This window comes from Panthera onca, chromosome E3 (genome assembly GCF_046562875.1).
Source record: "Panthera onca isolate mPanOnc1 chromosome E3, mPanOnc1 haplotype 2, whole genome shotgun sequence".
NCBI lineage: Eukaryota > Metazoa > Chordata > Mammalia > Carnivora > Felidae > Panthera > Panthera onca.
In genome coordinates, this window is record NC_138354.1 from 335746 (window position 1) to 360532 (window position 24787).

A 24787-nucleotide genomic window follows, 5' to 3' on the forward strand; every position below is an offset into this window, starting at 1 on the left:
CGTCACAGTGCCAGGGATTGGGGTCTAACTGTTCCCTGCTGGCCTGTCACAGTGCCAGGGATGGGGTCTATCTAACTGTTCCCTGCTGGCCCGTCGCAGTGCCAGGGATCGGGGTCTATCTAACTGTTCCCTGCTGGCCCGTCGCAGTGCCAGGGATCGGGGTCTATCTAACTGTTCCCTGCTGGCCTATCGCAGTGCCGGGGATCGGCGTCTATCTAACTGTTACCTACTGGCCTGTCACAGTACCAGGGATCGGGGTCTATCTAACCGTTCCCTGCTGGCCTGTCACAGTGCCGGGGATCGGGGTCTAACCATTCCCTGCTGGCCCGTCGCAGTGCCAGGGATCGGGGTCTATCTAACTGTTCCCTGCTGGCCCGTTGCAGTGCTAGGGATCGGGGCCTATCTAACTGTTCCCTGCTGGCCCGTCACAGTGCCGGGGATCGGGGTCTAACCGTTCCCTGCTGGCCCGTCGCAGTGCCGGGGATCGGCGTCTATCTAACTGCTACCTGCTCACCGGTCACAATGACAGGGATTGGGGTGTAACCGTTATGTGCTGTCCCACTAGACTAGGAGCTCCACGGGGCGCGCCCCAGGTCATTTTCCTCAACTCTGTGTCTGCAGCCCCAGCTACATAGTAGGTGCACAGAATGAGTGAGTGAAGTAGAGTGAACGAGTGACTAAACAGACAGACTCCGAGGGGCTTTAATGTGTGTAACCCACCAGCCAGGGGCATGCGGGCTCCTGAGGGTTCAGAGCAGCACCTGGTGTCTGGGTCGCCAGATGGGCCGCAACGGTGCCCGCTCGAAGGAGCAGGACCCCAGCAGGCTGTCCGGGCCGCTGCAGGTGCGCACACAGGGCTCCCAGAGGCTCAGAGGCCAGGTGCTCCAGACCCCAGGGCAGGGGAGGTCCACAAGGTGGGGTGTGCACTGGTCCCTGCAGTGACCTGCAGGCAGGGTCGGGCACGTGGGGTTCTTCGGCCGCGATGCTGCGTCCCACCGGGGGCCTTCGGCTGTGTCCCGAGCCCGCAGCCCGCGTGCCTCCCGAGCCTCTGGGAGGGACAAGCCGATTCCACGTGTCACACGGCCATTAACCTCACAGGCCCCCTGCTGTGTGGCACATGGGCCGTCTCCAGCTTTGTGGGTTATTTTTAGAGTCAGAACAAAAATGGACCCTATTAACTGAAAACCAAATAAGCAACACCTGAACCTGGCTTTGGAGAGGCTCTCCTGGGTCTTCCCAGGCATCTCTGGACAGCCCTGCCAGCCCCCAGGAGGCCGAGCTGCTGCGACCCCGGTGGCCCAGAGCGGCCGGCGTCTGCCCTGGGCTCCTTGCCCTGCAGCACCATCCGAGGAAGCTGGTCACGCTGAGCTCCACCACACTGAGAGCGCGTTGGACTCAATCAGCTCGAGAAGACACGGCAGGACAGGCACCCTTGGGGACAAAGTGGGGCTCCTGACCTGCAGGGTCTGTGGCCGGGAGCACTGTGTGGGGCCTCGGAGAAGGGTTTTCTCCCTCACCGACCCCAGCTGCCCCCGAGCCCCCCACTGACTGACCACCAGCCAAGACTGCATTAATTCAGGTTGACCACAGAAGTTAACCGTCTTCTCCTGCTTTTACTTGGCACCCCGGAATCCCTTTGCTTAGCAAAATAAAAAGGAAAGGAAATTGTTAACAATTCTGATACGGTTGCAAGAGTCTGGCAGGAAAAGGAATAAACGGGAACAACTGAGCAAAACCTTCAGGGAGTTTTGCCTGCTTTGCCCCCGCTGTGCAGTGGGGAAGCTGAGGTCCGTGGGGGGAGCCGCTGTGGGGGACCTGGCTCTCACTGTGGCGTGCGTGTCCTTGGAGGGTTCTGAGGAAGATTATCCCCTTTGTCTGAAGGCAAACAAGCAAGTCCTTTTTTCCCCCAAAATGTTCTCCCAAACAGCAATATCGAGAGTGTCTTTTTGTGCTTTTCTCTGGCTATCACGGTCCCGGGGTGCCTGTCAGCGTGTGGGCCGCGACTCTAATGGTCTCAGAAGAGGGGAGACTAGCAGGAGGGAAGGAAAACAGGCCTCCGTTCCCTTGTGCTGGGAAGGAAACGGAGGCTAGCACTTCTCTCGTCAGACTCTGGATCTCCTTAAACAAGCCTTGGACAACGAGCTGGAATACAAGCACCCCCCCCCCCCCCCCCCCCCCATCTAGAGTAGTTTGTTTTTCCGGCCGGAGAGAAAACAACATCACAGCAGTCCCGTTGGTGCTGAATGTTCAGGCCACTCAGGAGACGGGACACAGTGGCATCTCGTCTGTTACCTTGAAAAGAACGGCGAACCACAGAGGTTTCACTGCGCAAGGACGCGCACACCTGGGGAAAGTCCTACGACCGCACAGGTCCCTCCCGAGACGCGCTCACCCTAGACCCGGGCACTTGGCCAACCGTCTCATATCCAGACGGGACCAGAGCCGGGTGACTGAGCAGCAGAGGGCACAGCCAGGCCCACGGCCCCGCTCCCGCTGCACCCCAAGCGCCCTCCCTGCCAGGCCCCGCAAAGGCCAGTCCGCTGGCCTGTCTTCACGTCTGGGTTAGAAGCTCTTGTAACCTTCGCACCTCCAGGTTCTTGTGGGACAGGCACGCTTTCCAGGGCTAAGGGCCCCTGAGTACGTCTTCTGCTCGGCACACGTTATGCAGGGCCCCCCTCCCCCCCATGACAAGTCTGCCTCCCCAGTCTTCCCAGGCCTGCTGCCACCCTCACTCTCAAGGGTTCTCTGGCGTCCACACCTGCAGGTGTGGTGAGCAGGGACAGGCTTAGTGGGCACCGGCTGGGGTGGCAGCCAAGCCCCGGGGGCCGTGTCCCCTCTGCAGCCACTGAGGGCCTAGAACTTGCCATTGTAGCCCAAACAACACGGGTCAGACATCCATCATTAAAGACCGGCAGGCGTGTTTGACCAAGTAGGCCCCCCACACTCACATGGCACCAGGGCAGGTGACAGCTACCCAAAGTAGCAAGAAATACTGACAGTGGGTTATAGGGCTGAAAGGTCACGGTGAAGTCAGCTGCCAGGGAGAGGCCCTCCTCTCTCCTTCTAGAACCTCTGCCATCCGAAAACCTGATATTAAACGGCTTAATATATCTCTTTAATGACAAGGTGGCTGTTTTCTGCTGTGTGAGTGATGGGAAGATTATCCACGATAGAAAGGCTAATTTTTGCTTCTGTGCCTTCATTTGGTGAGTCAGGGACCCGCTGTGTGTTTAGAAGAAGGGAAAGCCTTCACCTTATCTGGTGTTTTGCCTCCTGAGGTGATCCTGGAAATGGGAACCAGGGCCCGTCCCTTCTGTGACATCTGCCCCCAGGGTATCAGCCCCCGGGCACAGAGACCTGGAGATGAGGGGGGGGGGGGGTCACCCTGGATTAGCCAGGTAGGCCCTGAATGCAGCCTCAGGTGTCCTCGTAAGAGGGAAGAGGAACCAGAGAAAGTGATGGGACCGCCCTAGTGAAACTGTGTACGTGGTCATGTGACAGGCTGATTTGTCCCACGGGCTGGAGCTGGCCAACTCCTACCTCGGCATGTGAGTGGGGCCGAGTCTGTTCGTTAGAAGAAGCGGTGGGGCCACCTGGGTGGCTCAGTTGGTTGAGCGTCCAACTCCTGATTTCAGCTCAGGTCATGACCTCACGGTTGTGAGATCGAGCCCCGAGTCTGGCTGGGCATGGAACCTGCTTGGGATTCTCTCTCCCCCCCGCCCCTCCCCTACTTGTACATGCACTCTCTTTCCCTCTGAAAAAAAAAAAAAAAAGTAAAGATGGTCAAGGACCAGAGCACTGGGGACAAGAGCAAGTGCAAAGGGCCTGTGGCAGCAACACACAGACTCCACCAAGTTCTGCCCGTTCACAGCACGATGGACAGATGGTGAGAAGTGGTACTGGGGTGGCAGCAGGGCCGCATGGTGATACGGGGTCCGTTGGGAGTGCCGCGGGGGGCCCTCGGGGCACGAGGTGGTGCTGATCACACACCCTGGGTGGGATCCCCTCGGGCGCAAGGTCCCAGAGGGAGCCGTGCGGGCGGCCACACTGCACATCCTCGGCCGGTGAGGGTGTTGGTGGAGAGCCCGGGATTGGCTAGGTCACCAGCCTGTTCACGCGACAGGCCGAGCAGGGAGCCCGGCGGCCCTGGCAGGCTGTGGGCATGCAGCGGCGGGGACGAGCGGGTCTCCAGCCACACGGTGGGTGCAGGGACATCTGTGGGTGCGCCTCCTGGCGGCCCCTCCCACGGCCTCCAAGCTGGCGTCTTCCCTCTGCTCCCGTCCAGCAGGCTCGTGCGGTGTGGCCGCGCCTCTCCTTGACACACGAAAGGTTTTTATGTGGCTGTCTCTGGGCCTCGGTTTCCCACCTGCACTCAGGGATCTTGGGGTGGGGGGAGGCCTTAGCTCTGACCAGGATGCCTGAAACCGCTGTGTGACGGCTATCTGGGCCCCAGGGGGTCGGAGCGGTCACACGGCCGCCCCTTCTGCGGAGTCCGACCTGACAGGGTGCTGTCGGTTCCATTCTGGCTCTCGCGCCCCACTCGGCCGGCCTCGGCCCCGTATTCGCCGCGTGGAGCCTGCTGACCTGGCAGGCGTTTCGCTCCCCCGAGCGGGACTGGATGCTTCCTCCCCTCTGTGTGAGCCCGGCAGCGTGGCAGCAGGGGTGGAAAGGACCACGGAGGCATCACCTCCCAGCGGCCTCACCTGCCACACTGCTCCGAGGGGGCTGCGGGCTCCCCTGTTCCCCAGCAGCCCGGCGTGGGTGGGGGTCCGGGCAGACAGACCCTTCTCCGCCAGCTGTTTTCCTCGGGCGTCAGCGGAGAGAACGCTTCCCCGCCCAGTCCTCACCCAGCCTCGCGCATCGGAGGCGCGCTGGGTTGAAGCAGGGCCGAGGACCTGAGCACAGGGCCTTCCTGTGGCAGCTGAGACCTCTCTGGCTGGCTGGCTGGCTGCCACTTGGCTGTGGAGGGGGGCCCTTCCCAGGCTGTCGTCAAGGTGTGGGGAGTGAATCCCCGCAAAGTGCCCAGCAAGATGCTCAGCTCATAGTAAGAGCCGGGTGTCTGTTGGCTTTTCTTCCCCCACAGGCTTTGGTTAAAAGCTGCCAATTTCCTGTATTTTTAACCAAGCACAAGATTTCTGTTTTCCCACAACTTAAGGAACACTGAGATGTTAATAGTGACGGTGGGAACTGGGTCAGGGGGCGTAAGTGCGGAGGAGGACGTCAGTGGTCGTCGCGGTTGCCGGAGTCCCGCCCGGGGATCCTGGCCCTGACTCAGCTCCAGGCCCGTGGGGTGTCCTAGCCCCCAGAGGTGGTTCTGATCCGGGAGAAGACACAGACGTACAGGGCCGGCTGGAGCCATGTCTGACTTTGGGGGCCCCTGAAGAGAACCCAGGACCTGCCGTTTCTAGCCGTGTGATTCGGCACATGCCTCTTCCGTTCCCTGACCTCGGACTTCCTTGTCATTGAAGGGGGGACAGGGACCAAAGCCTCGGAGGCTCGTGTGATTCTTACCGGATTCTGCCTCTTTGGCTTCTGTGAAAACAGAGGGGCCTTCTTCTCAAAATGCTCTGCGTCAGGTCTTAAAAGCCTAATGAACGGAGCCGTGGTGGCAGGACCGGATCTGAGGAAGCAGGCCGCGTGCCACAGCCTTCCCAAAGCTGCTACGTCGCGGTGTCCCCCTTACCACTCTGGTGTTGCCAAAGGTTCTATATTCCTTGCCTGTGCAGCTGGTGCAGACGACCTCGCAGTTAGCGGCTTAAAGCAACACGAACGTGTTCTCGCGCGGTTTGGGGGTCAGAAATCTAAAACGGACCCGCAGGCTGTTCCTTCTACAGGCCCTCGGAGAGAACGTGTTTCCTTGCCGAGGAACGCAGGTGGCCCCCAGAAACTGGAGGAGGTGAGAAAACAGATCCTCTCCCCGAGCCTCCCTCTTGGAAGCTGCCACGAGGCCTCTTCTGCAGTCAGATCTCCTTCTGTCTCCCTCTCATAAGGACCCTGGGGATGACATACAGAATAATCTCCCCGTCTCAAGGTCGCCAACTGAATCATAACTGCAAAGTCCCTTTTGCCATGTACGGAGATTCGGACCACAGACTTTCTGGGAGAGGCCAACATAGTAGTCATTCTCACTGTAGTATAAAGCGCATGATCAGTTCTTCTTGTGCTTCCTTCCGAGCTAAGGGAAGCAAGTCCCTCTACGGGAAGGGATTTGGTGCGGTCAGCTCCAGAGAGGAAGGACAGAGGGAATGGGAAAGTGTAGCCCCAAAAACTGGTCCTGAGCAGCCCCTTGCCACGGTTTAGCCGGCTTGGGCTTAAAGGTGTCAGGGTGCTCGGCGTACCCCCGGGGGCTGCCCTGGGACCAGCCCGTTCCCTTCCCCGGGATCCGGGCGTCCTGAATGCACCAGGCCCTGCCCTTCTTCCCGCCCTGACCGTCGGTTGCTGATGCCAAGGACTGACTGCACCCGATCCCTCAGCTGCTGTTTTCCGAGGGAAGTCAGCCATAGGCCTTTCCATTTCCCTGCCCGCTCAGCCCTGCCCGAGGCCGGGTGGGGGGGCCCACCCTGACCTCGAGGCCCATCAGGGTGGGGCTCTGAGGCTCTGACTGCTCCCCGTGTCGGGGGGGGGGGGGGGGGGGGGGCAGTGACCCCGTCGGGGGCGGGGGTTAGGGGGTGGCCAGACGAGGAGGCTCCCCCCATCCCTGAGCCCCTCGGAGCGCCTGCCACCCGCCCCCGCCCTCTCAGTCTACAGGAGAGGACCGTGCCTTCCTGGTGCCGTGCTCCCCGTGCCGGCTGCCTGGCCTCCCCACCCCTCCTCACAGGCCAGGCGCAGGCTGTGGGTGCCGAGCCAACCCCCACAGCACCCGATAGCATCTCCCTTGCACATTTCCACGGCCCACGGCCCAGGAAGAGGCCCAGGTGGGCCGTGCCCTCGCCTGCCCTCCACACCCGGGCCCAACTTCCGCCTCAGCGCCTGGAGAAGGAGAGGCGGCCGGGCGACCGGGTGCAGCTGAGCGAGCGGTCCCGCCGGGTGCGGCGGGCTCAGTACTTTTGCGAAGCGCTTCCGCAAATGGCTGGCTCGGCGGCAGCTCCGGCTCTCTGGGGACGCGCAGGAGGTGGCGGGAGGCCGGCAGACCTCCCCACCGGGGTGGGGTGGGGGGGGGGGGGGGGACCGTGTCGCGTCTCCTGCCTGCCCAGCGTGAGGCCGGAAATCCCTCCGCCCCGGCTGCCCTGCCCCTGCAGCAACTACACCCGGCTCTCGGACCCCCCAGGTTCTCCCCGCAGGCGCGGGCTGGCGGCCAGCACACCGCGCAGGAGTCGGGCTGCGGCTCACGCCGTCTCGCCAGACGGCTCCGGCGGGCGAGGGGCCGGGCGGACCCCACGCTTGTCCCGCCGGCGCACGGCTAGGTTTCCGCGATGCTGGGTGGTCTCGGCACAGACCTTCAGCGGTGAGACCAGCAGGGAGCCGGCCTCGCCCTCGGGCACCCTCGCCAGGTAGTCCCGGGCGCGTTCCTGCCAGCCCCGGCTTCACGCTCCCCGCTTGCGAGCGAGCGCTGACCCCTTGGGCGACCGGAGCCGCAGCCAGCCGGCCACGCCCAGAGCCCTGTTCTCCTTGCGGGGGTGGAGATGCACGGAATGAACCCATTTCACAGCTCGAGCAACGGAGGGTCTGGAAGTCTAGCGCACTCGCCCCCCCCCCCCGCCCCCCCAGTTGGCGATGGGTGCTGACCTGGGCGCCTTCACTCCCACGCAAGGGCACGAATGACTGGAGACGCCCACACCAAGCCTACCTCCCACCCTGCGTGCCCCTCGTATCTTTGGGTGTTGCCTGAGCGCCCAGCCTGGCCCTTATCAGGACGGGTTAAGCTAGGACCCCTACCCAAGTTGCTCTCAGCCTACAGGAGCCTTAAAATCACCCAGGGGTATTTCACACATCTGGAGGCATGCCCGAAGAGCACAGAGGCCCCAGGGGCACCTCGCAGCCTCTCAGGAGTGAAGACAGCCACTGAGCACACAGACAAACAGCACTTCATCACCACCTCTCTGCACGTCCAGGGTCATTCTGCACAGGGGTATCTGGAGGCCAAGCCAGCCAGGCGGAAGGCTGCTGTGTGGCCTTGGGGTTGCGGGAAAGAGCTGCCTCTCTGTGTAAACAGCCTGGGGACGGAGGTCACTGGAAAAAGCCCTGAGGTGGAAGATGTGAGGGAACCAGGAACTGTTCTGGAACTTGGTCACAGGGCTTCCGAGAAGTGGCTGGTCTCTTCGCAGAGGAGCAGGGCTCAGAGCCACCTGCTTTTCACGTGTTTGACCTGATCAGAGGAGTGGGCTGGAGCAAGGGAGAAATGAACCGAAGCCCAAACGCTGGTAAACAGAAACGCTCACGTGTTAGCGTTACAGATCAAGCGGCCGTGATCACATGAGGCACATCAGGCAATAAGGGGTCAGTATGCAGGAGGAATGATGGTTGTGGAGGGGAGAGTGGTGACGCTGATGGTGATGGTGATGACAATGGCACAGACTGAAGAAACGAGCGTGGGAGCAGCTCAAGGCCGTGGACCGGTTGGTGCCCCTTCGCCGTCCTCCCTCCATCAATGTTTCACTTGTTCATGGCACACCCGTTCTAAAGCAGGCGCTTGGCTAGGCACTCCTGTCCCCAGACCCTGCAAACAGTGGTCTAGTACAGCAGTGTTAAGCTCCTCCGTGGGAGGCCTGGGCGGGGGTGGGGTTGGGACAGACCTTGGGAAGGATGGAGAAGGCGAGTGCCGGTGGAGAGCCCGGCACGAAGGTGCAGAAGCGGGAAAGGCCTGGGGCTGGGCTGGGAGTGGTCTGGTGATGGAGCCGCAGGGGTGAGGAGAGAGGCAGGCAGAGCTGGAGACGGCTAGGAGGTTTGTGCGGGCAAAAGTCCTGGGTTGGAGGTGGGTGCCACAGATATGGGGTGATGGGGGGGCACGTTTGGGAGGCTGAGCCTGGCCAGCAGCCTGTGGCTTCACCCACCCTCGTGGCCTCTCCCTCCTGCCTGGGCCCCCCGCACCTGCCCGGGGCTCACAGCCATAGGCGCGCTGAACTGGCCAGAAGGCCTCGGGGCTGAGGGCCCGGGACCCACGGCCTGGCCACAGAGCCTGGGCTGGGCCTCCCCCCGACCGCCCGTCCGCTGCCAGGCCAGGAGCAGAGCAGCAGCGGTGGGATGTGCTTAAGACCGGACTCACATCAGTCACACCCATCTCTGGCCCGGAGTCTCTTCCACCACGAATGCGAGGAAAGCAAACTGTCCTTCCATGACGCCCAAGGCTCCTTCGCAGCCGCCTGCATGGCCGTGCCAGAGAGGAGGCAATGGACCAGGCCCTATTCTCTCCGAGACCCTCCTGACAGCCCTGTCATGGCGAGGCGTGCCTGTGAGTGTGGGTCTATGTGTGTGTGCACCTGTGTGCACACGTGGGGTGCAGCAGGCAGGCAAAACTCTGGGCCCGGCCCTCAGCGACCCTCAGGGTCGTCACCAGACCCGCCCCCCTGGACTCACACCCCCTGGATAGGGTGAGGACAGGTGGCCCCCAAGGGTGGGGAGGTCTGTGCTGCCCAGCAAGGCCAGCCGTAGCCCCTGAACGGGCCTCTTAGGGCTGGAACATCATTCAAGCCTCCACCTTACTGGCCAGGTCACACGTGATTCTCCCCACCCTGCGTTTTCCAGCACGGAGAAGGTCCCCGACATTTGGTAAATTCTTACCAGGTGGAGGGCTGAGTTAGTCCCTGCCCCCAGCCTGGAAGGTGGACATTGTCCTGCAGGTACAGGCAGGGGCACAGAACAGAGCTGGATTTAATGCAGGGAGCGTTTTTGCTCTGACGTGATTTTGGAAATTGCCTGCTTGCCGAGGTCAAACACTTGCAGTCGTCATGTGTCCCTGCTCCCCAGGCGTCTGCTCAGTATCTGTGCTTACACAATGCCGTTCGCCTGTATAGACTATAGAGAGTCCTGTGTGTGATTTCCTGTCCCCTGGCTGGGGCGGAGGGTCACGTGTTACTCCTTCGGGGCCTGTCTGCAGCTCACTGTGGGGCGTGGATGTCCGAGCCCAGGGGTCCTAGAGTTCTTCTGTCTCCCTGGGAGGAGATGTGGAGGCCAGGACTGCACGCACGGCCAGCCGGGGGCTGCCCTGCCATGCTCACCCCACCACACATGCTGCAGGTGGGGCAGCAGCTGGGGCTGGGCTCTGGCTGCGTGCGGGGCCATCGTGGGGTGACCCGCAGCACTGCTCCAAACAGAACCCTCCCGTCTGCCCAGCAGTCCGGGAGGGTCCGGGGTGAGCCTCAGGTCACCCCCACCAAGGCATCAGGAAAGTTTTGCGAGGGAGTTTGCCTCTGAGCAGCGGTTAGAAACGACTTGCACTGTAGGTTTTAACCAGCAGTTCCCAAAAGTGCAGAGCGTGGTAACGTACTACGAAAAAAATGGGCTCTGTAGTCGGTGTAGTGCTAAGAAACAGAGTGGCTGCAGGCCTTATCAGGGCCTTTATGGTGGTAATACGCACTGTTGAGACCCCAGAGGGTGCTCTACTAGGCATGTTCCCCAAACTCCAACCTCTCAGAGGGCTCCTCTTGTGCTAGAAGCCCCTGGACCTGGTTGGGTGGGACCCACATTCGGGAATGCTGACTTAGCCTTCGGGAGACGTGAGCGGAAGCCTGTTCTGGGAAGACAGAACAGTGACAGCAAAGGCAGCAGAGTGGAGACACGTCGGAAACAGCAGATGGCCCTCACTCCGGCTCAGGAGAGGGGAAGGGGGCAGAGGGAGCTGCCGCCGGGGGGCGGGAGGAGGCCGACTGTACAGTCCCCAACGGCAGGTGCCTGGTGGAAAATGGACCACCTCTTTGGGCTTCAGAGAGGGGTCCCACAGGTGGCCCCCAAGGAGCTTCGCAGACTCCTTCACATCCCCCGCCCCCCAGGGGGACGCTGTCTGGGCGGGGATGCTGGTGGGAGGCTGAGAGCAGCCAGAGGGACAAACGCTGCCGCCTGAGCCTGGCCCCAGCTGACGCCCCAGGGCGGTCCCCTTGCTCTGTGTCGGGGTGACTCCTGTGAGGCCCTTGGCCCTCTGCCATCCACACACTCCCTAGGCTCAGGGGCCGGGGGCCGCCTGGCCATCTGCCTTTCTGGAGGATCTGTGTTTGGCCGCTGGTGCGGACCTGCTGGTGGGCTGAGCGGTATTTAGTAACCAGCTCCCTCGTGGGGGAAAAGCCTGACTGGAGAGTTTGCAATTCCTGTGGCAAATACCTCCTCGTTGGCTCACGTCATGCTCCCAGAAGGAGGTCACTGAGGGGGGCTGCGGGGGGCACGCGTCACCTCTGCTCGCCCCTGCAGATGCAAGGTGGGTAACAGCCTGAACATGAAACTGTCGAACGTCCTTAAATAACCGGCCAGTGCTGCGATTTAAATACTTGTCACTTATAAAAGGTCACTTCTGGGCGCCCTGATCTCACAGTTCATGAGTTCAAGCCCCACATCGGGCCGGGTGTCGACAGCACAGAGCCTGCTTGGGATTCTCTCGCTCGCTCGCTCTCTGTCCCTCCCCCACTCACATTTGTTCGCTCTCTCAAAACAGATAAACTTTTTAAGGAAGTAAATAATAAAATGTGACTTATGTTTATAAAATGACTTTAACAACTGGTTCACAAAATTCTTGCAAGTTTGACAGCCTGCTTTTTCGCCAGCCGGTACAAGCCTCCTGCACCCTTTCACCGGAGGTTCTCACAGTGATGAAAAATCCTGTTTTCTTTAGGCAGACGAGGGAGCAGGAGACGCCCCCTGACTTCTTTTATTTCTCTGACTACGAGAGGCACAACGCAGAGATCGCTGCCTTCCACCTGGACAGGTGAGCCGTCCCGCCTGCACCCCGGGCCCGAGCACCGTGCGGGTGGGCCCGAATAGCTCTCCCAACACCCTGCCGAGGTGTTGGGAATCCTATAATTAGCCCCATTGTACAGATGGGAAAACCGAGGCACGTAAGTCTCTGCCGCACAGAGCTGGAGTCTGGCCTGCAGATGTTACAACACCCTGCGGTAGGCCCCACACCACGAACGGTGCCAGACAGGAGATCCTCGGGAGCAGTTGGTGATCAGAGTGTGGACGTGGCCCGTTGGGAATAACAAAGGAAGAGCGGAAAGGACCATGAGTGCTGGGAATTTTAACCCAGAGTGTTTCAGGGTGTAACCTCCGGGGCCACGGTGACACCAAGGGACACGAGCCTCCTCCCCCATCGCCCGTCTTCTGGGCTGGCTCTACCGGGCAGAACGTGAATTCCTCCCTGGGCTCCACGTGGCCCCTTGCTGCAGGCGAGGTGGGCAGTGGTGTCGGGGCCGTGTGTGGGGGGCCTCTCAGCAGCCACCCTGCTGGCCCAGAGATCCCTGCCCTGCAGGGACAGTCACGGGCCGGGGTCTGGAGTCAGTTCCAAGAGTCTAGGGGGAGGAGCCTCCCCGACCTCCCCGCAGGGTCCTGACCTCCAGCTCGGGGTGTCTCCTGGGCCGCAGCTTCCAGGTCACCCAGGCTGGTTAGAATGCAGATTCCCGGTCTCCACCCCAGACCCTCTCTACGCCGCGCGATTCGTGTGCACACTCAAGTTTGCAAACCCTGCTTTGCTTTGTTTTTTAAAGATCAAAAATCTGGTTTGGGGGCCACAGAAACCCCAAGTCAGATTTTCAACAATGTCAACTATTGTGCAGCCTAACCCCAGAAAAAGGCCTTTCTGTGAAAGGAACAGTTGCCACGAAGCCGATGAGGGTTCCTCATTCGGAAAGGTGAGGCCTGTTGATGACGCAGGACGGCTCACGCAGCGGGCGGAGTGCGGGCGGCACGCAAGACGCCCACATTCCCCACGCGCAGCCGCTGCCCCCAGAGGCCGCTGCAGGCCCATCGGCGTCCCGTTTAAGTGAGCGAGTGCAGCGCGGTTAGAGAGCGTTCCATTAAAAGCAGCTAATTTAACGTTGTTCCGACCTGAGCCCTGAGGGCCCAGGCACTGGCAGGCCGGTACTGGGAAGCAGAACACCACCCACCGTGGTCCTCGTGGGGCCCATTTTCGCTGGTGGCCGATGGCACCAGTCAGAGCTGTGGGCCCCGCGTTGGGCCTAGCGGGACTCGGAGATGGGAGCGTTCACCGCGCACCAGCCTAGCGAGGGCCGGGGCACGGAGGTGAAGACCCTTCCCCTGTCACTTTCCCGCCAGGATCCTGGACTTCCGCCGGGTCCCTCCGGTGGCCGGCAGGATGGTCAACATGACCAAGGAAATCCGGGACGTCACGAGAGACAAGAAGCTGTGGAGAACCTTCTTCATCTCTCCAGGTAACCTGCACTCGGGGAGGCCCCTTTCCTGGCTCACTGCACACAGAACAGCGAGCTTAGTTACCTTTACGAAGAAGAAGAAGAAAGAAACTTATAGTTTCTTCTTGCATAATCCACCCAAGGGCTGCCCCTTCCACTTCGGGGTGTATCTACATCACAGTGTCAAAAGCCTGCCAGAAATGGCCAAGTCATCATCATGGAATTGATCCCCTGGGCTGGGCACAGAGGTTTTTTCCTACCATTTGTTTTAAAGGAAAATGAGTGCATTTTTGAAAATTCTCAGCCTCCCCAGAGAGTCTCCTCCAAGTGGTCCGGCTGGAGGAGACCTCTGTTCCCTGAACTTCCTCCCGGATTTAGGCACCACCACCCTGTCCCCACCCCCCCTGCAGCAAGACCCTCACACAGCAACAAGGACTCCTCTGCCTCCCTCCCCCGGCTCAGCAGGAAGAGCGAGTAGAGTGGCGGCCTCCCCTGGCGCCCTCGAGGGCCAGCACAAGGGCCTGCCACAGAGCGGTGCTAATCATCAGTCTCAGACGCACACAAACTCCTGCCCTACCTAATCACCTGCCCCAGGAGCTTTTCGATGTGGCATTCAGGGCTCTGCGATCTGTCCGTCCGTCCCTGTGAGCACTTCCTTTGGGCGAGGCCCTGTGCTGAGCACCCCCTGCTTGCTGGGCCTGAGGGTGGGGACACCTTCTACCTCGTATTCGGTTCTGGAAGGTCCCGGCGATGGCAGAGAAGTGGAGTGCGGTGATAAGCGGGACCCACCCCGAGACAGATACCCTCCTGGTGGCGTGGGTCCATCTGTTAGTTCGTGCACATAAAACCCACGTAGAGGTTATGTGCCCCTACCCCCTGTGCTGGCAGCGTCTCACCACCCGACCAGAAACCAAAGGGGAGGGGGCTCGGAGGGCTTCTCATCAGCCTCGTCTAAGCCTGCCCAAGGCTGCAGGCTGCTTGGACGCCCCCGGTGACAGGGAGCCCGTCGGCTCAGAGGTAATTCAGCTCCTGTCTGCACAGCCTGAGTTGCTGGAAAGGCCCTTCTTTTCCAAGGGTGGACACCTGCCTCTCCAACCTTGGGTTCTAGGGCTTTCCCCTGGAATCCCCACCCACCCACCCCCGAGACAGCAAGCTCCTCCTCCACCTCAGCCTGTCAGGGACTCTGGGATCTCTCGTCCTCCAGCCTGGACGTCCCCAGCACCTTCACCGTCAGCCGCCCCTGCTGCCCCGGCTGCTGCCCCACGTGGCGATGAGCCCTCCGAGTCTAAGCTGGCCGCACTCACAGGACCCCAGGCCATGCCCACAGGACACTAGACCACGCCCTCCGGGCCACGGCCACACCCACACGGCCCCAGGCCACGCCCACACGACCCCAGGCCACGCCCTCCGGGCCACGGCCACGCCCACAAGACCCCTCCAGGCCATGCCCTCCGGACCATCATCACGCCCACACGGCCCCAGGCCACGCCCACAAGACTCCTCCAGGCCACGCCCTCCGGGCCACGATCACGCCCACACGGCCCAGGCCACACCCACAGGGCACTAGGCCACACCCTCTGGGCCACGGCCACGCCCACAAGACCCCAGGCCACGCCCACACGACCCCAGGTCATGCCCTCCGGGCCACGGTCACGCCCACAAGACCCCCTCCAGGCCACGCCCTCCGGACCACGATCACACCCACACGGCCCCAGGCCACGCCCTCCAGGCCACAGCCACGCCCGCACGGCCCAGGCCACACCCACAGGGCACTAGGCCACGCCCTCCGGGCCATGGCCACGCCCACACGGCCCCAGGCCACGCCCACGGGACCCCCCAGGCCAATGCCCCCTGTCAGTGGTCTTTCCGATTCTCATTGCAGCATTTCTAGTGACATCGTTCAGTGCTCAGAACTTAAGATGAAACACGCCCGCTCCCCCACGCCCATCACCTGGTTTCCCCGTTAGAGGGATGCTCCTCCACCTGTCTGACCTGGACGAGTTCTGGGGCCTCCATCACAGAGCCCGCCGAGAGACTGTTCTGGTGCCGGCGGAGGGGCCGAAAAGGCCTGCTGCTGCTGAGAGCGGGCCGTGGGTGGGGACACTCAGGCTGGATAATGTCCCCTCAGCCTGAAACAAGTTTGTCCCCCCGTGAGCAGCCCCCAGCCCCCTCAGACAGGGCTGCTGCTGCCCGCAAGGCTTGCACCGCGGGCGCCGTGTCCTCCACCTTGGCCAAGGGGACACGGACATGACTGGGCACCTGCGGTGTGCCAGGCACTGGTACGCACCTGCTGTGGGATTCCACCTTTAATTCTTAGGCCAGCCTGTGGGGGCGGGTTGTTTCCTCGCCCCCCCTCCCCATTTTAAGCATTTTGTTGAGGTACGATTGGCATGGTGTAGACCGTATCAACGTGCGAAGTTCGAGGAGTTTTGACACGAGCAGAGAAGCAACGAACTGGCCCGTCTGCCCCGGTCCCATCCTGCCCTGTACCCCCAACAGCGCTATCTGCTTTCCGTATCTGAGGGTTTCTTTGCTTCTACGGTTTTGCACAGTGGGGGTGACCGGCGGTCTGTCTGTCTTCTGTCGCTCGACAGCACTCTTCTGAGGTCCCTCCACATCGCTGTGTGGTGTCTGCGTGTTGCTCTTTATGTCAGGGTCCCGGGGCCCTGGGTGGGTGCATCCCATGTCGTTTACCTGGTCATCTGGTGATGGGCACCGCCGAGAGGAGACTCAGTAACCCACCCCAAATGAAGTGGAGGAAATGTCAAGAAAGGAAAATGAGTCAAGAACTTTCTACACTTTGCTTTCTTGGTGCACAGCGGCCTCCCTGCAGGAACCCCGCTTCTGGGTCTCGAGGTCTCACCGGGGCGCATGGCAGCTTTGCCGGGGGCTCTCAAAGGGGCCACGGAGCCACCAGTGTCCAGAATCCCAGCACCGAAGTCCCACATGTGGTGGGTGAAGAAGGGTGTGGATCCCTTCCTATAAACAAAAGGCGGAATCGGTTCCTAGTCTAAGCAGATACGTCTTCTTTCAGGAGAGCAGCTAAGCGCCCCCGCCAAGCAACAGTGCAGAGACAGGCTGGGTCGGAACCCAGTTGTGCCAAGCCCCACAAAGGCAGGCTGGGTCGGAACCCAGTTGTGCCGAGCCCCACAAAGGCAGGCTGGGTCAGAATCCAGTTGTGCTGAGCCCCACAAAAGTCTTTGTACTTTGCAGTAAATCTCCATGGACACATCTCATACATCCTAGAAGGTACACACATCCGTGGGTTTCTACAAGGGGAACCCACCTACGTAAACACCTCTAGGACAAGACACAGACTGTGAGCAGCTCTGGGAGCCCCTCCTGTTCCCTCCCAGCCACTCAGCCCCACATCTTTCAAGTGACTCTTTTTCCTGCTATGCAGGCCTGGGTCTGGCTGGGTAGGCACAAGGCCTCTACCCACACGTTGTGGACACAGCATCCAGTTTAAATGTGCACGAGGGTAAGAAGGGTCCCCAGAGCTGTGGCCGGACACCTTCAGGCCACTCCTGAGCGATGGTGGCTCCCCAGCATTCCAGCCCCACCTGAGAGCCACCCACACCAGATCCATCCAGGTGGGGTTAGGACGGTAAGCGTCCTGTTCTTCTGGACCCTCCTCCCTGCCGTGCAAAGGCCTGGGACACTCCCGGTCCCCATGCTCAGCCCTCGAGCCACATGCTTTCCAGCTCCACAGAGACCAGGTTCTCGCTCGGGGTCGCCCGTCCTGCCCCCACCCCCCGCCCCCCGAGGTCCCCGGAGTTGGAGGCGGTGGCCCCAGAGTGGCAGGGAAGCAGGTTCTCCTGGGCTGACTCTGGCCCCCACCTTCTCCCCGCCGTCTACTGAGACGTCATCGCTGAGACGAGAAAGGGCTCATGTCCCCTCCTCCCCCTCCCCCTCCCCCGTCCAAGTGCGGGGGTGACCTAGTGACCGCTCACCTGCACTGCCCTCTGACTCAGCGTCAGACATCTGATCTTACCCACATTTCCTGTTTAATACTCCCAAGCCCATGAGCAGGCACTACCGGGGCCCTCATTCAGGTGGGGAAACCGAGGCACAAGGAGGTGAAACACCACACCGATTTTGCACCTCTGGGCAGTGTTCCGGGCCCCACCCTGGCTGCTCCTTCAGAAACCAGATTTGGATGTCTGATGAGGACAGTGCTGTGCACTCAAGAAATGCCTTTCTCTCTGAGCAAAGCCAGCTTAGGCTCTTAGCTTAGCAAATCCCAGGGCTCCGGCCAACAGGATCAGATAGATTGTCCCCCTGAAAGTGGGGCGGCCTCCTCAGTTATGGCTGCACCGTGTGTCGGGGGGTCGCTGATGAACTGCGTCAACACGCAGGCAAGACCACAGACTGACCTTTCCCAGACTGTCCTCACAGCAATTCCCCAGCACCGGCTCGGGGATCATGAGGTCAGGGGCAGGAAGAGAGAGGCAGGCGATCCAGGCGGAGACTCCCATGTGCCGGCAGGGCGCGGCGGGAGCCCCTGCACCGGCCCCCCATCTCCTCTGGACGGCTGCCCATGGAGACTGCCCACCAGACACGGAGACTGTGGCTAGAAGGGCCTGCCAGGCTCACGTCAGGAGTCCATGGAGAGCGAGAGCGTGGCCAGAAGACTCGGGAGCCTCGTGACTGCCATGCGGGCAGGGCGTGCAGCCGCTCGAAAGGAGACCCCTCGTCTGGGGAACTGGCCGTTTGCACAGCTGGGAGGGGGCTTCTGGCTGCTGCACTCCCCGGGCTCTTGAGGGTCTCTCCACCAAACAGACAAGTTACTGAACACAAGATTCTACCAGTAAATACACACATGAGCGCCATCGCGCCCCTGACCGGCGGGGGCCTCTGGCAACAAATCAGCGTGCCGCCTGGTCAGCAAGAGGTGCCCGCTTTCTGAATGACTTGTTTCATCGAGACATGATTCGGGCGCCATGAAATTCATTAACTTTTCTGGGCAACAAAATGACCAGGGCGTTTTATTCTTTAAGTAACTGCCTATACATATGGGTTAGATCGAGTTAAATTTGCCCCACCCTATTTTTTTATGAAACTCATCATTTTGAAGTGTGCCATTCAGTGGCTTTTGGTACGTTCGTCACGTCGTGCCACAGCCCCGCTGATCTCCGCACGCTATCCTCACCCCAAAAAGGAGCCCGTCCCTGTTAGTCACCCCCAGCTCCCGCCTCCCCCAGCCCCCGAGCCACCAATATTTCTGTGGGATACACTTCACGTCAACAGCATCTGACAACACGTGGTGTTCCGTGTCTGGCTTCTCTCACGGCACACGCGTTTCCGTGGTTCGTCTGCAGCGAAGTGCGTGTTGGGGCTTCACCCCTTCTAAGGGTACGTAGCGTTCCGTGCGGTGCGTGGACCACGCTCTGTTTGCCCGCTCACCGCCGGATGGACGTGCAGACTGCCTCCACTCTTCGGCCTCTGTGACCGGGGCTGCTGTGGCCCCCGCGTGCAGCACGCTGCGGACACGTGCCCACGTCTCTTGGGTGCAGAACTGCTGTGTGGTGTGGCCATTCTGTGCCTAAGTTTTTAAGAAGCCCCCAAACTGGTTTCCGCGGCGGCCTCCCCAGTTTGTGCCCCACCAGCTCCGTCCGGGGCCCCGGTCTCTCCCCATCCTCCGCAACACCTGTAAACGCCTGTTCTCTTGAGCAAACCCAGCCTGGTGGGTAAGAAGGGGCGTCTCTGTGGACTCCACCGCATTCCCCTGACGACCGATGGTGTGGAGCATCTTCCCACGTCCCTGTTGGCCCCTCGCGTCTTTGCAGTATCTGTTGAACTCCCTTCCCGTGTGTCAGTTGGATTATTCAGCTTTTTACGCCTGAGGCGCTCCTCACATGTGCCACACGCAGACCCTTCTCGGATGTGCGATTCGCAGACATCCCCTCCCGCCGTGGACTGTCCACGCTTCCTTTATGCCTTTAAGCCTCTGAGCGTTGACTCTAGAGTTTCCGTCGAGGCCGTCCCGTCTCCCACAGCTGGGTGGCCTCGGGCCGCTCAGCCCCCCCTCCGTGGGCCTCCGTGTCCCGTACCACGGGGTTGCAGCAATGGGAGATCTGGGCTGCGCAAGTCCGACAGACGGTGCGGACGCGGGAGGCCCGGGCGGGCGTGCGGGAGGGCGGGCGTGGGACGCGCTGCTCCCTACTCACCCCTGTGTCTGTCTGCCGCCAGCCAACAACGTCTGCTTCTACGGCGAGTGTTCCTACTACTGCTCTACGGAGCACGCGCTGTGTGGGAAGCCCGACCAGATCGAGGGCTCACTGGCGGCCTTCCTGCCAGACCTGTCCCTGGCCAAGAGGAAGACGTGGCGGAACCCCTGGCGGCGCTCCTACCACAAGCGCAAGAAGGCAGAGTGAGTGCTGGGCAGGCCGAGCCCAGGCCCGGGCCCACCTCCTCATTCTGACAGCGCTTTGCTCGGAGGGGCCTCGGGCCTGTCGAGGGCCACGGGGTGTGAAGGGGTGTCGGGCAAGGGAGGCGCGCCCAGCTCCGCCCACCTCCCCCCTCCCGACACAGACGAGACCTCCGCTTTGTGAAAACATGGCGGGACGGGGCTTCCTCCCCCTGAGAATCAGAGGTGCCCCCCCGCGGTGGTGCTGGCCAGCCCAGAAGCACAGGCTCTCAGTGTCCAAACTCGGCCTGCACTCCTTGCCCTTCCTGTCCCTCAGACGAGAGAGGTGGCCGTGGAGGTGTCTCTGTGGGCGTGGTGTCCAGGCTCTGTTTCCTAACAGCGACCCCCCCCCCCCCCCGAAACCTGGCATCTGGGGCTGATGACGGCCTCCAGACATGGCTTGCTCACCTCCCAGCCCCGTACTCCCGTTAATGCAGCCTTGGCCAGCGGCGCTAGTCTGTGGTGACGCCTCTCTGCACCCCCCGTCGTTGCTGCGGTAATCCCGCCGTGCTGAGCTGCTTTGGGCCTCCCTGTCCACGCAGAGGAGGAACTCAGCCTTCTCACAGTGGCTCCCCTGCAGGTGGGAAGTGGACCCCGACTACTGCGAGGAGGTAAAGCAGACGCCCCCCTATGACAGCAGTCATCGTGTGCTGGACGTCATGGACATGACCATCTTTGACTTCCTCATGGGTATGTCGGCGGCCCCGGCCTGCACCCGGGGCTCCCACCGTGCACGTGACCGGCTGTGGCCACGGCACACGCTTTGCTCCGTTGTTTCGGCTCTGGTGTCACACAGGGGCGGGGGGGGGGGGACAGCCCTGGGTTTTCAGCTTGCTTCTGTCCACAGGGAACATGGACCGTCATCACTATGAGACTTTTGAGAAGTTTGGGAATGAGACGTTTATCATCCACTTGGACAACGGAAGAGGGTGAGCCGTGCTCTTGCTCCTACAGACCCGGGGGGCCCAGACTGTGGCGGCGGGGAGGGCCATTCCCCAAGGGCATTCTGTGTGTGATGCAGGGTGGGGGCCCCTGGCCTCTGGCTCCCGTCGGCAGGAAGTGCCTGTCGTGTTGCTCCTTCTGACCCTCAGGGGCAGTCACCCTGTGCACTGGGCCCTGTTGTGTCCCCATGTTGCCCTGGGGAAACTGAGGCCCAGAGAGGGTGCTTGCCAGGAAGGACAGGGCCGTGAGGAGCCCTTCATGCCTCATGTGGATGTCTGGGACTGGCTGGCAGGGACAAACGGTCCTCCCTGCCCCCATTGTGGGGGGGCCTGTGGCCACTGCTGGCCGGAGCCACCAAGGAGGGCCATCTGCCTGATTAGCAGGCAGGGACACAGGACCTGCCCTCCCCAAATGGTTAAAGCTGCCACGAAAGCTATTCTCAGATGCCTCGGGGAAAGTGGGCACCGGGCACCCGGACAGTTGGCATGTGGGGGCCACGAGTTCCCAGCACAAAAGACGGCACTGGGCTGAGCTGACCACCGACTGCCTTCTCCACCCCGCCTGCCTAGGGCCCTGCGTGTCAGAGCTCCTGCCCCACGCAGCGGCCAGCACGCTAGGCTACCTTCCAGGACCTCCCTCATCCCAGGCCCTGCGTCCAGTGCCGGGGACAGCAGGGGCCGGGCCACACGGCCCTGGCGTCCCAGCAGGGCACACGTGAGGTGCTCATTCCAGGGCCCTGGGTGTCCCCGGGGCTGCTCTGTGGTACCCTCGGCACGCAGGCGAAACCCTGGACAATTCTCCTCTCCTTTGGGCAGGTTTGGAAAATATTCCCACGATGAGCTGTCCATTCTGGTGCCTTTACAGCAATGCTGCAGGTAAGGCCTCCGCTGCCTGCCCCCTAGGGAGCCCCGGCCCGTCCCCAGGCTAAGCAGAAACCCCCAGTCCCTGCGGCATGCGGGCCAGAGCCCCAAGGCCCTTCCCAGCACACAGCCCACAGACCCCATAACGGCCCATCTTACGGCTGAAGACACTGGCGCCCGGACAGGGGTCCTGTCCCCAGCACTCTCTGCCACCCTCTTCGGGGCTCCCCACCGGATCCTCCTGTCAGGGCCAGGACAGCAGTCTGCGAGGCGCACTGGGTCTGCCCGGCCCCGGCAGGCGTGTGCCGCAGAGCCGAGCGCCGTCTCCCGGGGGGCCAGGCCGTCCCTCCCCGCCCTGCGTCTGCCCGTGTACTGCCAGGCCTCACGTGGCCCCCTGCTCTGCCAGGCGGGACCCTCACCGTGGCGCCTCTGGCACGCAGGGGCCTAGGCAGGCCGAGGACCAACCCGTGGCCTCCCCGCTCGGGGCCGACGCGGTCCCTCGTCCTGCCCCAGCGCCCCGCGCCCAGTCCTTAGAGGCCGGGCGCCGCCTCCTGCGAGCTGGCGCCTGACCTCCCTCTCCCCTGCAGGGTCAGGAAGTCCACCTACCTGCGGCTGCAGCTTCTGGCCAAGGAGGAGTACAAGCTGAGCCTGCTGATGGCAGAGTCCCTGAGCAAGGACCGCGTGGCCCCCGTCCTGTACCAGCCTCACCTGGAGGCCCTGGACCGGAGGCTCCGCATTGTGCTGCAGGCCGTCAGGGACTGTGTGGAGAAGGACGGGCCGCACAGCGTGGTGGAGGACGACCTGGGCCCTGAGCACAGAGTCCCCCCCGGCAGGTAGTGACCGAGAGCCGCCGGCCTGCCACGGAGGAGGGACACGTGCGTCCACACCCTGCGTTCAGTGACTTTGGGAACAGACAGGCCACTCCCAGAGTCCGGGAACCTTCGGCGGTGGGTCCGACAGGACACGTCGTATTCGTCCTCGAGACCGGAGGAGGTCGGGGAGCGGGCGCTCTGTGCTCACGGACGGAGGCGGCCTGGCGGCGGGGGCGACCCACCTTTTCTGTATGGAAAGGAAGCGTTTACGTACTATTTTGTATTTATACGTGGCGTGTATGTGCATAGACAGAGAGCGACGCCCACACACACACGGACGCCAGCCGAGCTACCAAATGCACACCAGGGGGCAGAGCCCACGGGGCTGGACTCTCCCACCAAGTTTGCTCACATCTGGACCTAACTTGAAACAAACTCCCTTCTCCCCTCCTTCCTGGGGGCCCTGCAGCCGGACAGCCGACCGTCCCACCTCGGTGCCCGGGAGGCTCCTGATGGAACCACGGGCTGGTCGACAGACTCCTGGCTCCAGAGTGACGTAAATGACCACGTCTTCCATTTCTCAGAGCCGCTCGGCAGCACCGGGGACGTTCCCCGGCCGCTGAGGGTGCTGCTGCTGTTCTGACTTTGCTCTGATGGTTGATGTAAATACGTCACACGGGCCCCTCCGCGGGGCTCAGCAACAGGCTTAATTTTGCAGCATTTTTGTGGAATAGATTGCAATGTGGTAAAAGTGCAATAAAAATACAGCAAATGTGTATTGGGGTCCGGGTCCCTCACACCCTGAGCTCGGCTGCCTGCCCGCCCACCGTCCACAGAAGTCAGTCCTGGAGCTGGGAGCGCCCAGGGTGGCCTGGCGCCGTGGCTGGGAAGAGAGGCCCGTAGGCAAGCAGGAGGCGTGGGCCTGGGGGCAACCGCCCATCCCACTCCTGCTGTGGCAGGCACTGACAGAGCTGGGAGGGGGTCCCCGAAGACACGGGCTGGTCCCAGAGGGCGGCATCACATCTACACGGCACTGGCACCTGTGGGCACACCACGTTTGCCCCGCCCTGCTGGCCGCGGGGCCTGGAGGCTCCCCAGACCTTCTCCGTGTGCAGCACCGTGAGGGCAGAGGGCACTGTGACAGGCCAGCCCCGAGGCTTCCAAGGAGAGCACGCTACCGAGGGCTCACGTAAACCCTGCAGCATGAGAACGCCTGGGAGCAGAGGGCGCTGGAAATCAGAGCCCCCAGTGCCTCCTGGGCACCCCCTCTTATGCTCCCAGCCCCACTGCTGCCCCAGGACCATCACTTTCCGTGTGCTCGGCACCTCGCAAAGCAGCCGAAATGAACTGTTACTGGTCTCTAAAGCAACACGGCAAGGTCGATTTTCTTTTCCTCGTTTCACAGATGGGGAAACTGAGGCTCCGTGAGGGTCTGACACTGGGCCCCAAAGTCAGTTCAGGTTCCCAGAACGGCCAGCTGTTCACTGAGGGGCAGGAGGGCTCCTCCACGTCCCTGAGCCCCACCCGGGCCGCGCTCAGGTGCGGGAGGCCTGCCCACAGCCCAGCCACAAAAGAGCCTTAGGCTGCAAGGAAGTAAACGGGGGACGTGGCTCCCACTCCCTGCCTAGCACAGGCTTCCAGCCCGGGGCTCGCCCGATGGCCGGCACCCGCGTACCTCTGGCCCTGCCCACCACCCTTCTCCGGTCTCCCGTTTCGGTCCCTGTCCTTGCCACGTGGGGAGGAGTAGAGTGCCCAGGGGGGCCTGCTGTGGTTCCATGAGAGGGAGCAGACAGCTCCGTGGCCCGGACGGTGCGTCCCCCCCCACCCCAGGCCTCCCCGAGGGAACGGAGTGCTGGTGTCGTGGCCTCTGACTCAGGGTCAGTCAATGCTGCACACGGCTCCAGCCCCCCCCCCGTCCAACCACCGTTGGTCCAGTACGGTTGGCCGGGCAGCTTCTGCAGGACCCGCTGTTGACCCAGCGGACATCACCAGAGGTGACCAACCCATGCGTATGGCACAAACTAGGCCACTCCAGACAGGGACGGATGGGGAAGGGACAGAGGTAGGAGAGACCCTGCTCCCAAGTTCCTGGGTGGAGGCCTGACCCCCAGTGTAAGTGCATTTGGAGATGGACATTTAAGGGGGCAATAAGGTTGAGTGAGGTCAAGAGCTGGGGCCCCAATCCACTAGGACTGGCCTCCTCGTAAGAGGAGGGGAGTCTTCCTCCCCGCACATGCAGAGGACAGGCCACGTGGGGACAGGCAGGAGACAGCCACCTGCAGGCCAGCAGGGGACCCACCAGGAGCCGCACCTGCTCTAAGAGCCCGTGCGTAAGCTGCCTGGCATGTGGGGCTCCTGGGGCGCCTGTGGCATAACAGGAAATACACTTTTGGTCTTTTTTCTTGGGTCCCAACACAGAACCCCCAGGTCTTTTGGAGTTTCCTGAGCAAAGACAGAAGGAAAAAGGTGACCGGA

The 24787-nt window shown here is 62.0% G+C and overlaps 1 protein-coding gene across 1 annotated transcript in view; it reads left to right on the forward strand.

The window, feature by feature from the left end:
• FAM20C (FAM20C golgi associated secretory pathway kinase) overlaps positions 1 to 23088 on the forward strand; it is a 47341-nt gene extending 24253 nt beyond the window's left edge. The window contains exons 4-10 of the mRNA XM_081791589.1: positions 11756 to 11848; positions 13195 to 13310; positions 19482 to 19662; positions 20279 to 20388; positions 20546 to 20627; positions 21456 to 21515; positions 22088 to 23088. Of these exons, the coding sequence (XP_081647715.1) occupies positions 11756 to 11848; positions 13195 to 13310; positions 19482 to 19662; positions 20279 to 20388; positions 20546 to 20627; positions 21456 to 21515; positions 22088 to 22337 (892 nt within the window). The 3' untranslated portion in view covers positions 22338 to 23088. The remainder of the gene's footprint in view (positions 1 to 11755; positions 11849 to 13194; positions 13311 to 19481; positions 19663 to 20278; positions 20389 to 20545; positions 20628 to 21455; positions 21516 to 22087) is intronic.
• The last annotated feature ends 1699 nt before the right edge of the window (positions 23089 to 24787 follow it).